Source organism: Montipora capricornis, chromosome 2 (genome assembly GCF_036669925.1).
Source record: "Montipora capricornis isolate CH-2021 chromosome 2, ASM3666992v2, whole genome shotgun sequence".
Classification (NCBI taxonomy): Eukaryota; Metazoa; Cnidaria; class Anthozoa; order Scleractinia; family Acroporidae; genus Montipora; species Montipora capricornis.
The window spans coordinates 63,948,231-63,961,966 of record NC_090884.1 but is presented as its reverse complement, the minus strand read 5'-3'; the positions used below and the strand labels follow the sequence as shown (position 1 = coordinate 63,961,966).

General features: G+C 39.9%; 1 protein-coding gene across 1 annotated transcript in view; it reads right to left on the bottom strand.

Annotated features, from left to right (window-relative positions):
* LOC138031131 (adenylate kinase isoenzyme 5-like) overlaps positions 1 to 13,665 on the bottom strand; it is a 27,536-nt gene extending 13,871 nt beyond the window's left edge. Inside the window, exons 1-11 of the mRNA XM_068878856.1 lie at positions 13,509 to 13,665; positions 12,504 to 12,873; positions 11,164 to 11,327; positions 9,498 to 9,611; positions 6,205 to 6,396; positions 5,268 to 5,445; positions 3,709 to 3,872; positions 3,067 to 3,180; positions 2,197 to 2,388; positions 1,691 to 1,784; positions 911 to 1,162 (exon numbers count right to left, since the gene is read on the bottom strand). Of these exons, the coding sequence (XP_068734957.1) occupies positions 911 to 1,162; positions 1,691 to 1,784; positions 2,197 to 2,388; positions 3,067 to 3,180; positions 3,709 to 3,872; positions 5,268 to 5,445; positions 6,205 to 6,396; positions 9,498 to 9,611; positions 11,164 to 11,327; positions 12,504 to 12,873; positions 13,509 to 13,568 (1,894 nt within the window). The 5' untranslated portion in view covers positions 13,569 to 13,665. The remainder of the gene's footprint in view (positions 1 to 910; positions 1,163 to 1,690; positions 1,785 to 2,196; positions 2,389 to 3,066; positions 3,181 to 3,708; positions 3,873 to 5,267; positions 5,446 to 6,204; positions 6,397 to 9,497; positions 9,612 to 11,163; positions 11,328 to 12,503; positions 12,874 to 13,508) is intronic.
* Positions 13,666 to 13,736: the final 71 nt, after the last annotated feature.

Below are 13,736 nucleotides of genomic sequence, written 5' to 3'. Positions count from 1 at the left end.
ACTAGGGCGTGGCGTTGGTGGGTCGGTGAAACACGGAAATCCGGTTGTATCAATTAAGTTGATAGTGAGGTAAAGTGACCTTTGCAGTGAGAATAAAAGGTGACGTTTCTCTCCTGAGTCCAAAACTCTTACTTCGACAGATGACGAAAGGCTCATAGTTACAGCATGAACTAGAATTACTAACTTCTTACTAACCGAGCGCGAGGGCCGTACTGGGGAACATTGGCCCGAGGTCGTGAGAGTACGGACCGAGAGCCAATATTCCCCAGTACGGCTCGAGCTAGCTCGGTTAGTAAGTAGTTTATTCTATGGTTTTTTAATTACCTTTTGCTTTGTTTTTGCAAGCCCGTAATCGGCCCGTGGGCATTACGGGAGAATAATGCCCTACAATTCAGTCACAATTAGCCAATCAGAGCGCGCGTTATATCGGCTACAAACACAAGCCATATAATAAAATCCAATAGTACAAGAGAAGCTCGCTTTAGGCCCCGTCGACACGTATCCGGAACTTTTTGAATACGCTCTCAGAGTGGATATTTCTTTAATCCGCTATGAGTCTGAAAACGTGTGGACGCTAAATCCGGTATTTTTTTGTATCCGGATGACGCAACAAGATCGAGCCCAGTTCCTTATCGTGAAATCAATTCTCAAGATGGCTGCCAAGGGCAATATGAGCAAAATTCGCGCAATTCATGGCGAATGCTCTGATAATTCTGTTTCCTTCAGGAGTCCTAGGGAACTAGAGTGAATCCGGATACGTTTCGGATAAGTTTGGACGGGCAAATTTGATTTGAATACGCTACGTGTAATCCGGAAAGAAAAAGATGGCTTTCGGATTAAAAAATATCCGGATACGTGTGAACGGTGCATTAGACACAATAAACATAGGGTATAGAAGCACTTCACCCACCTATAACGAATATAACTCTGACATTCAACAGTCCCTTTCCGTCGGTTTTTGCGATCGTGTCATCCATTAGAGGAATAAACTCTTCGGCAACAATCGGCTGTTCGAAAACCGGCGATCTTGGCTTCTCTTCAGGTTCCGGCTGCTTTTTTTTCTTCCGACGGAGTTTGATCGGCTTTCCTTCCACTACTCGGGACAAGTCATCAACAGCTTCGGCAAGATCATCGGATTCCGAATCGCTCTCGACCTGTTTGACTACGTGAAATTGAAACAGACGAGGTACAGATATTAATATTATCATTATATCATTATACATTGTAGTCACTTTAATCCTAAATCTGATAGCCCATGCATGAGTGCGCATTTTGCCACAACAGATTCTTGAAGGATTTTCTAGCCAGTTCTTCTTCAATAGGTTGCGCTATTCACTATTGCTAGGGACGCCAAATTTAATTATTACTTAACATTTTTCCCCATCGAAAAAACCAAACAAATTTGGGTCTCACGTGACAGTCATTTTTGCCAGTTGATTTTTATGATATAAAGCAACATATAATGAAACAATTGTTGGATTTGGTTTTTGTAATAGCCGCAAAACTAAGGTCACAACCGATCAAAGTTAAGTCGACCTTGATTATTGCGTGCGGACGTGACAAGAACCTACACTAACAACTGTCGATACAGTAAATCTTGGAGATAGGAAAGCAATTAAGGAATTTCTAACACTCTACCGGTTTTCGGTAACGATCGCGTTGGAAAAACTGTCTAAGAATAAAGCCTTGCCTTTATTTTTTCTCTGCCTTTCAAGTTTCGGAAGATCACCAAAGATAGCACATACATCAGCGAAAACTTCATCTACAGAACGAGCAGCGTCCACCTTTAAAGAAACATAAGATTTTAACCATGGTAGTAAAGTCAATTTCGCCCACGATCGTTCACAACGAAATGGCAATCTTCATGGCATAAATAGAAATGTTAATTTTAATCCGATCATCATTACCTCAAAAGATTGATTATGGATTTTGAAATGCCAAAAAGGTTTAAAAATAGCGGCTGTGTTTGGTATAAATGTTGCCTTGGATGTGAAAGGTTCAGCTTTTTTCCGAACTGAACCTATGAGGCACAATACGAAGAGGAGTATAAAAGTTACAAAGAGATGTTTAGTAGCAAAACCGAATACGACCTCTCTAAAATCGATTTAGAAATTTTCAGTGTGATAAAACTGCGATTTGGGACGTTAATCAGTGATTGACACAACAGTGAGCCCAAAAAGACTTGAACATCAATACCCGTTTGACTTTGTTTTTTTCTTCATAGTTCTGTATAACCGGTATAGTTTCCTTCACAAACGTGTTGAAGCGTTTCCTGATGGTCTCCGCGTTATCGTCCACCCTGCCGCTTGTCTTTCCGCGCTTGATCAGTCTTTCTTCCATCACTGCTTCACTGCATTCGAAGAACAATACAAAATGGCATTCTGTTACCTAAAAAAGAGCGTGGCGATAATTGATTATCATTTGATGTGACCAAAGAGGGAAAACCGGGAGGTCCCAGCAACACCTTAGTAACATTTGTTCCTGTTCCAATTGTCCGCCATTTTGAATTGCCCCGACGGGGAGAGGTTGTCCATGAACGTTGTGAAACTTTTCTACAAATTCCGCATATATACAATTTGAAGCAATAAAAGGCTAAAATACTTGCTTCAGAACCCAATGACCATAAGGTTAAGAATGCAACAATGAAATGTGATTTTTAAATGTGAGAGAGCGAAGGGAATGAGAAAAATTTCACCACTTTTTTCACCTTTTAAATAAAATACTCTAGGATACGAAAATGAAACACTAAATGAGAAAAAGGTTGAGAAAATCGATGGAGACAAGGACAATTGGAAGCACTAAACCAACAGCTTCGCACGGAGCCACAGGAAATCGAAAGGTACTTTGAAATCTTAAGGAGTGTGCAAACAAGTTCGACGGCCTGATCTTTGAGATGTTCTACACGCGCGACTTTAAGCTGAAACTAAACAGACAGAATGACTTTATCCTCTATCCTCCAGTCCTATACCTATGTATGAATCCAATACAGTCCTATGACATAACCCTCAAATCACCCGTAAGTCGTCACTGCAGTACGAGTAAATATATTGAGATTAAGGCACTTACTTCTTGTTCAAACTGAACGCCTTGAGATGGCTTGCGCGGAAATCCATCGATAAGAAATCCGGGTGAATCTGGAAACTGCAACATCACATCTGTCAAAAGCTCAATCACAAGTTCCTAGAAAATACAAACCGAAGTACCGCCTTATTTTAATACAGTTACAATCACCACTGCGCAAGACCTGCTCCCCCAGTATTTGTCGGTGATCACTTATTCTCATTCCTTGTATCATGTCCTTTAGGAGGTGATCATTTGAGATTTCCAGCCTAATTACCTTTTCGCTAAGTGGAAGCGCAGTGTGCAGCATGGGATCAAATCACGTCCATGCCTGGACTATTTCAGTTCAGAGGTTCATGCCGGAAAGAACGTATAGTAACGTGAAAATCAAATATGAAGCGTTCGGTCACGCCGTGGGGATAGATCGTGCCGATTAAAAAAAAGAAGCTCTTGCTCTAAATTTGTCCGGCTTCTGTATCAGTGCCTTTGTGAAGGGAGAACAACAAAAGGTCAGTTTTGGGGTAGAGTAACTTCGGGAGATTAAAACAGAGCGCGACTGGTTTGAATAGGTCGGACAAATGGCCGAATAGGACGGACATTTCTTTTAGACGTCTCGGAGACGTTTGCGGTTACAATTAGTTAATTCACCTGAGGAACAAGTTTGCCTTCTTGCATCAACTGAGCGATCCTCTGCCCTCTTTCTCTTCCAATGTCAACCTCAGCTCTCAGTAAATCACCAGTTGATAGGTGAGTGTAACCAAACTTCTCCACAATACGCTTACACTGGGTTCCTTTCCCTGAGCCAGGACCTCCTGAATTTCAAATGTTCCGGAATAACATAACAAATTACGCCTGGCATGTAAAAAGTTTGCAAGAAGAAGAAAGCTCAAATCAACTCTTAAAGGCAAAATGGTCATTGCTAAGTCTGATATTTCCGCAGTAAATAACAAAAGCAACAACCAGAGAATTTGCACTCAGTCCTAATACCGTAGGACTAATCTCCCCTCACTTTGAGATGACAAAGTCAAAAGCAGTGATTTTAATGAGATTTTAGAGTTAAATTTTTAAATGTTGAGCGATCAAATTTTGTAACATTCACGACGTATGCCCCACAGAAACGTTGCGTCGAATTGAAAGTAGTTATTAATTTTGATCATCACATCAACTAGCGATTGGAACTGTCATCATCAACAACTGTAGATCTATTAGGAGTGTGGGAACTGAGTTAAAAACTTAAACATTTTCTTCGACAAATGCTTGTATTACTTTACATTGATTCATTGAATACAACAGTTGGAATACCATGGTACATGAAAGTGGTATTACACGTGATAAAAGTTGTTGTTGCTGCCATAGGGGACCAGGGAAAATTTTCATCCGGTGCATTATACTGCCCCATTCGCTCTCCTTTCCTTTATAGCCCAAAAAATGCTGGACTCATAATTGACAATCCTACGGTGCAGAACACATGATTTATAGCATTGAATAACCTTGGTCTCGATTTTCGATCTCTGTGTTCTGATTTCACTAAGACTTCCTTTGCCACAGTTCTTCGCAAAATATGGTTTAATCGTCCCCTGAAAAAGACTAACTTGACGACCAACTACAGAAATTGGATAATTCTCCACGGGATATTTGGGTAAATCATCCGTACTAAACACCAATAATTTTACAATTTGTAACAGTCATCATGTGCGAGCATCGAGCCTCATAGCGTAACACATAAAAGAACTCGATTTGAAAACTTCAGCTGCGCGGGAGGGAGCTTGAGTAATTGTAGAATATCCGACCACTCGAAGCAACGCACCCTCGTTCCCGGGTACGCGCCTACGTGGCTACTCAGTGGCTAAATGACGGTTAACGTGCAAATGCGTAAACTGTGGCTACGACGGTGGCTCCGCATGTTTGCGGCTACGCGACTATGTAAGTTTCCATTGTACTTCTATCTCTTGCATGCATGGATCAGTGACGATCGTCGCTATGGCATGCCTCACCCTTTTTGACGTTTTAAGGCCTTTTTTGCAAATTTTTGAACTTAGCCATGTAGCCGCTACGTAGCGCCGAAGCCGCCTGGCCGCGCAGCCACTGTTTTTGTGTAACAGAGTCGCCGCGTAGCCACAATGTTTTGAAGTTTTTTGGAGTGGCCAGGTATTCTAGAGATAACTTAACGACAAATGATGCCAAACATGACTCTAACGTTATCTTACCCAACACGAAAACTATCCGTTGCCCAGAAAACTTTAGACTCTCTTTCTCTTGCACCTCATTAGAAGCTGCAACTCTTTTTTTCTTTCTCTTGATTTTCTGCGGATCCTTAGCCGGAAGAGCACCAAATAACAAACGCACATCAGTGAATACTTCATCCACACCACGATTAGCATCAATCTGAAATATGGGCAGATGGCAAAAATGGTGTACGTTACATTTGCTAGTCCTGGGAATTCACGCAACGGTCGCTATCAAAGTAACCAAATACTGTAACATTTTAGGCTACCAAATACGCTGGGTATTCAACACATCACATAACAAGGAATGGTAACAGCGCGCGCACCATGGTTGAGAAAATACAGCAACCCTTCGATTTTTGGTTATGACATCATAGAACAACTGTCCGCCCGTTTTTTGGCGGGAAGTTACATGCGCAATGCATTTGATACTGCGTTTTTAGGACAACAAGCAAACAACTTGAAGACAACCAAAAAACAAGCTAAGTATTTCTGTTAATATGACGTACAACGAGAAAAGAAGAGAAAGATTCAGAGAAAAAAACCAGTAAGCGGGCGACAAATAAGCCATGTTCAACTTAAAAGAGACTGAGAGCATAACAAAACAGTCGAAATATCAGTGACAAACAACAACGACAGAGAGAGAACAAGAAAGGGCCCAAATAAAGAAATTATATCGACAAACATCTGAAAAAAGAGCAAGCACGAGCACGAAAAAACGTCCTGAATAATGATGACGAAAAACGGCAAAAAAGCAAGAAAGAGCAAGGAAAACTTGACTAATTTATAGAAATGAGCAGGCCGGACTGGACTTATCATAGTAGGTATACGTACTAGACTAGATATAAAAATACCTGAAACAGAATCATAAATAAATAATAACTACTCAAAGAGCTCCGCTTTTAGGAAAAAAACCTACCTTTTCTACTTTGTTGTGTTGTCCATAATAATCAATGACAGGTAATGTTTTTTCCACAAAAGTTCCAAATCGCTTCTTTATAGTTTCAATGTTGTCATCAGCTCGTCCACTAGTCTTACTGCGCTTGAGTAATCTCTCTTCCATCACCTCTTCACTGCACTCAAAGAATAGGAGGAAGTCACTTCCAACGACCTATAAAAACAATAACAAAAACACAATATAAGATATCACGACATGAGCTATTAATGTGTTCTCAGCGAAAATACATCTAAAACAGTATCACGTGGAATTGCCGAAAGATGGGGACCAAGTTGAAAGGCAAACACGGGTTCAATTACAGTGAATGTATGGGAATTTTGCAGACTTTGAACCATTATAAATTCTTTAAGGTCTGACGATTGTGGATAGCGAAAGGCACTTCTATTGAGATTATTTTCGTGAAGTATGACAATCAGAATCAAGCTATAACGATCGTAAACGAAATTTGTAAATTTCATATAAACCCATGTAAACAAAATTATGCAATTTTGGGGTGCAGGGGTGGCGCAGTAGTGAGAGCACTCGCCTCCCACCAATGTGGCCTGGGTTCGATTCCCAGACTCGGCGTCATATGTGGCTTGAGTTTGTTGGTTCTCTACTCTGCACCGAGAAGTTTTCTCCGGGTACTCCGGTTTCCCCTCTCCTGAAAAACCGACATTTGACTTGATTTACTTTCATTGTTCATTTCAGTTTACAGTGTCCCCAATTAGCGCTCCAGCGCTAGAACGACTAGACACTTAAATAAAGTTCCTTTCCTTTCCTTTCCTCTTCCCGCGAAATTTGAAGCAACATGAGGAGATTTCTAATATGCAATTTACAGACGTTGTGCCTTTTGTAATGAGCTAATTTTCCGTTGAGTGAATGATATTTATAACATGACGTAAAATATGTTAAAGTTTTTGAAATCTTCATTTTTGCAACGGAGTCATAGAGGTTTGAATTCGGCCAAAATCCCACACATTCACTGTAATTTAAGGAGGCTCGAAATAGTTTCTCCTTTTTTCAAACAAATATTCTGTCCTTAGATAAAGTTAGGGTAATTATATCAAGACGAAATTTGGCCAGGGTATTTAGTGCCCATCATAGATTTCTCACATCACATTTTCCTCCAAAATAATGTTACCATGGCAACGACATAAGGCATTTCTTTGGGCCTTAAAATCAATTTATATTGTCTTTTTCGAAAAAACGGGACGGTGAAATCTTCCCATTCAGCGTTACCAGATAATGTTACAAATAATCTCTAAAATATTTAAATTTCAACAAAATCTGTAGGCCTGTTTTTCAGAAAAATCAGTTTCTTTGAAACGTGTCTCTAACTTTTTTTTTTTTCACCTACAGAATTGTTTTAAAACTGAAAGACAAACGTTTTAAATTAATCTAAACTAACATGCAAAAACTGAAAAAAAATCACCGTCCGGAAGCAGAGATATAAACCAGTAAAGTTGCAAAATAAGGAAAACTGAGGGGGTTACAGGATCAGCATTAGGGAGCTTACGAAACGACGACACCGACGGCAACGACGACGCTACAAAACAATAGGTTTAGTGAGCAAAAACAATGGCTCTGCACGCTCTGCACGTGCGTTTTACATTTTAAAATATTTCTTTGCTGTCATCTCCTAAATGACGACGTGAAATGACCAAATTTGAGGTTCTGTGGAGGATGTTAGCACATGACGATGAATTTTCAGTTCTCTCTCTACGCTGTTTAATTCGCATTTCCTCGACAGTTACTACACATTTTTAACGCGAAACGACATTAAATAGTTTCGTAGTGATATGAATAACGCGAACTTGTATTTTTAAATGAAGTCCTCACAGCCGTCGCTGTCCTCGTTTTGTAAGCTCCCTATTCACAAATGCGTCACCCGCTCATTCGAGTCCGCGCGCGAGTGGAGCAACAGGCCAACACAAACGGATTTAAGAGACCATTCAACCGTTTGTGTAGAATTTTCGTAGTTTTCGTAAATAAGAGATGTCTATTTATATTCCATATATACGGGAATTACAAAAAAGGTGAGCTAAATTAGCGGTATTTGTTTATTAAATTCTTGTGACCCATTTTGAGTCATGAACTGGCGCGAGCAGCTTTCAGAATTGCGTGTGTGGCTTGCGCGCGCGCGCTCAGCTGAAAACCCAGCCGCGCTTGACGCCGCGTTTGCACCCCAGCCAAGTTGGCCTCAGAAACCGGATGCGCACATTTTATTTTCGCGCGCTTTTTCGATCAGGTTTTGGATACCTTGTTTTGTGCCGATTCACGTAAACTTCAGGTTTAAACCGTACGGTTTATTTATTTACGGTACTTTTTCACGGCTTTAAGGAACGACAAGGTGCTTCTTAATGGACACAGAGGCAAGTTCATGATGTGGTGAATTATTTAGTCCTTCTAAGCTACGTTTGTGCTAGCGTGTACGTAGGATTTCGCTTGTTGTCGTAAATCTAGGTTTTTGTTTCTCTCTAGTTTTCGTTACTTCACCTCAACTTACCTTCCCTCGCTTCGACTCTAAGACTCATTCAGGATTTTAGACGACTCACGTAATCTTAGGAGCTTTGTTATCGTTTGATGGTGTGCGTATTAAAACCAAAGACCCGGGTGGGGGGGGGTGGGAGTACTCCCTTATATGGGCTATAAAGGTATGTGCGGCCCCAAAGGGTAGGGTTTTTCAGCCGTTTTGGTCATAAATAGGGTATCGATTTTGGCCAATTTTCCGCCATTTTGGTCATAAATAGGGTATCCATTTTTGCACTCTAGTCTTGAATTCGTTTTTTATTTAGAAGCTACTTCTTTATCATGTAACCTACCTAATAAAAGCAGATAAACATTGCCTTTAACATTGGTCTGAACTAGGGAATAATTATAAGGCAGTTCTGCACAAGGGTATTGATTTAAGGGTCAGGTCATAAATTGGGTATCAAATTTTTGGTCAGGTCATAAATAGGGTAGGGAAAATCGCAGATTTTGGTCATTAATAGGGTAAGGGTTTTGGGAAGCGGGCCGCACACCCCTACCCAATTTTTCTGGGACTCCCCTTCCCCCCCGGGACCAAAGAACGCGTATGTGGTTGTTCAATGTGTTCGTAGCAGGAACGCCTTCGATAGTTCTGCGATCACATTAATTATTGACTAGAAATTTCATACCTTGAGTTTTAAGAGCCATAAATCACCTTTCAATTAAACTACAGCCAATTTATTTTTACCCTTGAGGAAAAAAAAGTGTCCTGTAAAAAATTACTTGAAGTTGAAAATTCTAACCTCCAGTTCAAACTGTACACCCTGTTGAATTTCCCTGGGAAAACCATCAATAAGGAATCCAGGACAGTCCTTGTGTTGCCTCATGGCATCTCTTATAAGCTGAATGGTTATCTCCTGGTGAAAAACGTTTGACTAAAATTTTCAGTAAACAGATAGCCTAGAAAGATGAACCACCAAGAAAGACATTAATTTGTAACCAACTTGTTAACTATTAAAGTGGGAGGCGTGGTGGCCTAATGGTTAGCGTGCTGGACTCCGGATCGAGCGGTCCAGGTTCGAGCCCTGGCCGGGTCATTGTGTTGTGTTCTTTGGGTAAGACACTTTACTCTCCTGGTGCCTCTCTCCACCCAGGTGTATTTAAATGGATACCGGCAAATTTAATGCTGGGGGTAACCCTGCGATGGATTAGCATCCCATCCACCATTTGAGATTTTAAAGTCAAATTTTACAGATCCTGCTAGTCTAGCAGGACACAGTATTCACCTACATTTAATAGCTACTATTAGCCCAGCCCACATAACTCTACATAATTTCATGCATACATGGGCACATACCGGTACATTTGCCACAGCAGGTCAAAAGAATAGGCAGCTTTTAATAATTTTATTACAGGTGATGAATACCGTACATGTATCTAAGGTAACCCCTAAGCTAAGGGATACAAGAAAATTATAAAAGTGAAATACAATAAAAAGACACATGCATATTCATGTAAATTTAATAGTACCTAGAGTCTTTATCATAAATAAGAGAGTGCTCCATTTCACAATCAATGTCTTTAACAACATGATTATTAATGATGAAATAATATATGAAATGGATCATGTATGGAATGCGGGCCGATATGAAATCAAGTGAAGCTATGATCCTCGCAGTTATGAACGCAATTTTTGCAATTGCGTAAAGAAGCCTGAAAAATTGAAGACTTCAACGGGGTTTGAACCCGTGACCTCGCGATACCGGTGTGACGCTCTAACCAACTGAGCTTATTATGAAGCCACTGATGTTGGGAGCTGGTCATTTGTGGGTTCCAATGTTCCCGTGAGGAATGAATCAACGATGAAGTGATATATGAAATGGATCATATATGAACTGCGGATATGAAATCAAGTGAAGCTAATAATTGACCATTTGAATTCCGTTATCAGGGATATCCGGTAGTTAAGGCAACAGCCCCGCATGCAGACACAATTACAAATAAGACACTTGGTCCACTTGCCCCTTGGGATGATTCAGTGTAAAGATAAATAAATTGTCTCTAAGATATCTAAAACTTCTTTCCTCTGAGTAACAAAATTATTGTTCCTCAAAATACCTTTTTATGCAGGTCCAATGTGGCAACTCTGCTATTAATAATAATTCTTGTTAATTGCTAGTCTACATTAACTGTTGATATCTTCTAAAACGAATCCAGGGTAATTGTACATATAATATGTTCTAGATCTACAGCAGCCTTAATACAAATTTAAGTCAGATTAACCTTGTAAACAGTTGTGACATTTCTGGTTGCTTTTGGCATGTAACAATAATAATAACAACTATAATTATGCTGCAGAATACAAGTATATCATGTAGAACATGTGTGATGCAGAAAATGAGTGCATGATCTTAAAAAGCATGGTTTCGGAAGCAATGATATCAGTGGCTGCAAAATGTTACAAATTACCTGAGGTACTAGTCTTCCCTCCTTCATAATATCTTCAATCATTTGTCCCCTTGCACTTCCCCTGGCTACCTCCTGTCTCAAAAGGTCACCAGCTGACAGGTGGACGTAGCCAAACTCATCAACAATTTTAGTGCACTGTGTTCCCTTGCCAGATCCTGGTCCCCCTATTAACATACAAGACAGTCAGGCACATAATACTGCGCAGAACTTTCTTATATCCTCCCAGAAATTACATGTAATAAATACTGTATGCAGTTTTGATTCTTAATAAACAACAATGTGCAAAGATTATAGGTTTAAAAGTTACAATATGTGCCAGCATTTAGCATCTGGAGGTTTTTATCACTTAAACTGTTCTAAAGGGTACATCAATCCCGGGAGGGAACTCCCATATGAAACAGACGGGGATGCTTGTCGTCTCGCTTATGGGTGTAAATTTTGGATTTTGGTCTCGCTTAGGGTGTTCCGGGCAAAGCGCCAATATTTTAAGCCACCAAGGTCTCATTTAGGGAGAAAAAACACAGAATTACGCGAAGAGAAACAGAAGTCAAATTTCCTTTTAAATTTTCTTTTTAGATAAAAGCATTCGCTGATTATGCCTTTTTATCATTAAAACTCATTGCGTGTCGTATTTTTGTGTTTTTAAACGGTCTCTTTTAGGGGTCAAAATTTGCTTAAGCCACGCCTAGATTGGTCTCCTTTAGTGGTTAAATTCAAAATTTCCGACGAGCATCCCCGTCTGTTTCATATGGGAGTCCCCCCCCCCCCCCCCCCCGGGACATCAATAGACCATTTGATGAAAGTGAGGCCAGAGTTGACCTTGTTTTGACAGAAAGCTCACTGCTTTTCTTACGTAAATTCCAACTAATTAGCACGGGAACAACATCATTAACATAAGAAAAATAGGAAAGTCTGTATCATAAAAAAGTCAACACCAGAATCTCTTTCATTAAAAGGCCAGCTAACTAAGCACATAACTGTAAAACTGTCTATAATTATTTTTATCATTGATCAAGCTTGGCTTCTTTGCCCCTTTAAATGGTGAAAAAGTGAAGTTAAGGATTACTCTTCACAATCACCTGGGGATCAGAAGAACCTATCAGTCTCCCCAAATTATTGTCATCAGCCAATGTGTTGGGCATAACTTTATACAAAATAGGTGATAACTTGATTTAAGAAGGTGAATTACCATAGTTGTCAGTCGTCATAGTTGTAGACTTGACATGACTGAGGGGGCTGCTACCAAGTTAAAGTCTCAGCTACTGTAGTATCAACTAGCTCTTATAAATCACTCCAACCATGCATTAAACAGGAGTCTGCCATTTGGGGTAATTACTCACCAAGAACAAAAACAATCCTCTGACCAGAAAACTCCACTTCAACTTCCTCCTCTGATTCAGATGTGAGAATATTCTTTTCTGTCAACTCCTTGTCACTGTCAATTGACACACGGGCACCAGACAAATTGATTGGTGGAAGCGGTTGTTTGACTTTCATCTCTGGTTCAGTGGCAAATGTGCGCACTTCATCCACTGCAGCTTCAGCTTTGATAGGACCATCAGTTTTTGGTATGGGAGGCAGTGGCTTCTTGCTGACGTCAAGGAATGTGTTCCATTTTATGTCCTTTCCGGTTTTTGCAAGGGAGATACAATTTTCCAGAAACGCCAAAGGATCCTTTGGTTTATGATAAAGAAGCCCAGTAAGCATCCCCTGAAGAAATGACAAAACAAATACTAATACTGGCATACTAGGACTACTAAGAAACAACACGGTTTAGCTCTTGCTTTATTCTGGAAGCATTTCATTGCAAAGATGATTGACTAGTTAGCGTTTCCGAGTCATGCGATGTTATTCGAAAAATATAATGATAAAGACAAAAACTAAAACAAAAAGAAACTAACCATGAAATGGAATTATAACAAATAAAATCCTGTGCAATACACAAAGTAAATTAAAAATAAAAAGCAAATAAGTAGAGTTTTTGAACACTCAAAAAATACGGTAGTTTTTGCATAAATTCTGGGTATTGATGTCTGTCTTGAAACGATGCCGTTGCAAGAACTTCACAAATGAAGTAAATAGGTTTTCTGGAAATCGCTCCAACGCTATAAATTACGTTCGCCGTGCGGTTGCACGAAATATTTTTGTTGCAACCAAAAATGTAAACGTAGAAGTCTTAGCATTTGTCCACGGCTGTTAAAGGAACCAAAAATAACGTTGCAAATAAGGACTTTGTGAAGATATAATTACAATCTCTTGCACTCACTAAAAATCATTAAGAGAGAGAGAAAACTGCTCGACCAGCTGCAACAGATAAGCGCGCGCCTTCTTGAATTTCGTGTTACCTCAAACAGCTGGTGGACCTCCGTCTTTGCCATGTATTCCTTACTTTCTTCCGCCGTCATACTTTTCTTAAACTCTCAACATCAGAGGGTGAAAAATTCGAAAAACGTTGCGCTTCCAAATCGAATGTTCTAACAGATTACACTCACTGGGTCCATTGTTGCTATGGCAATATGTTACTTAACCCGTCATGAATTGAATCGTCCAAATTAAGAACTCTCGAGTAATAA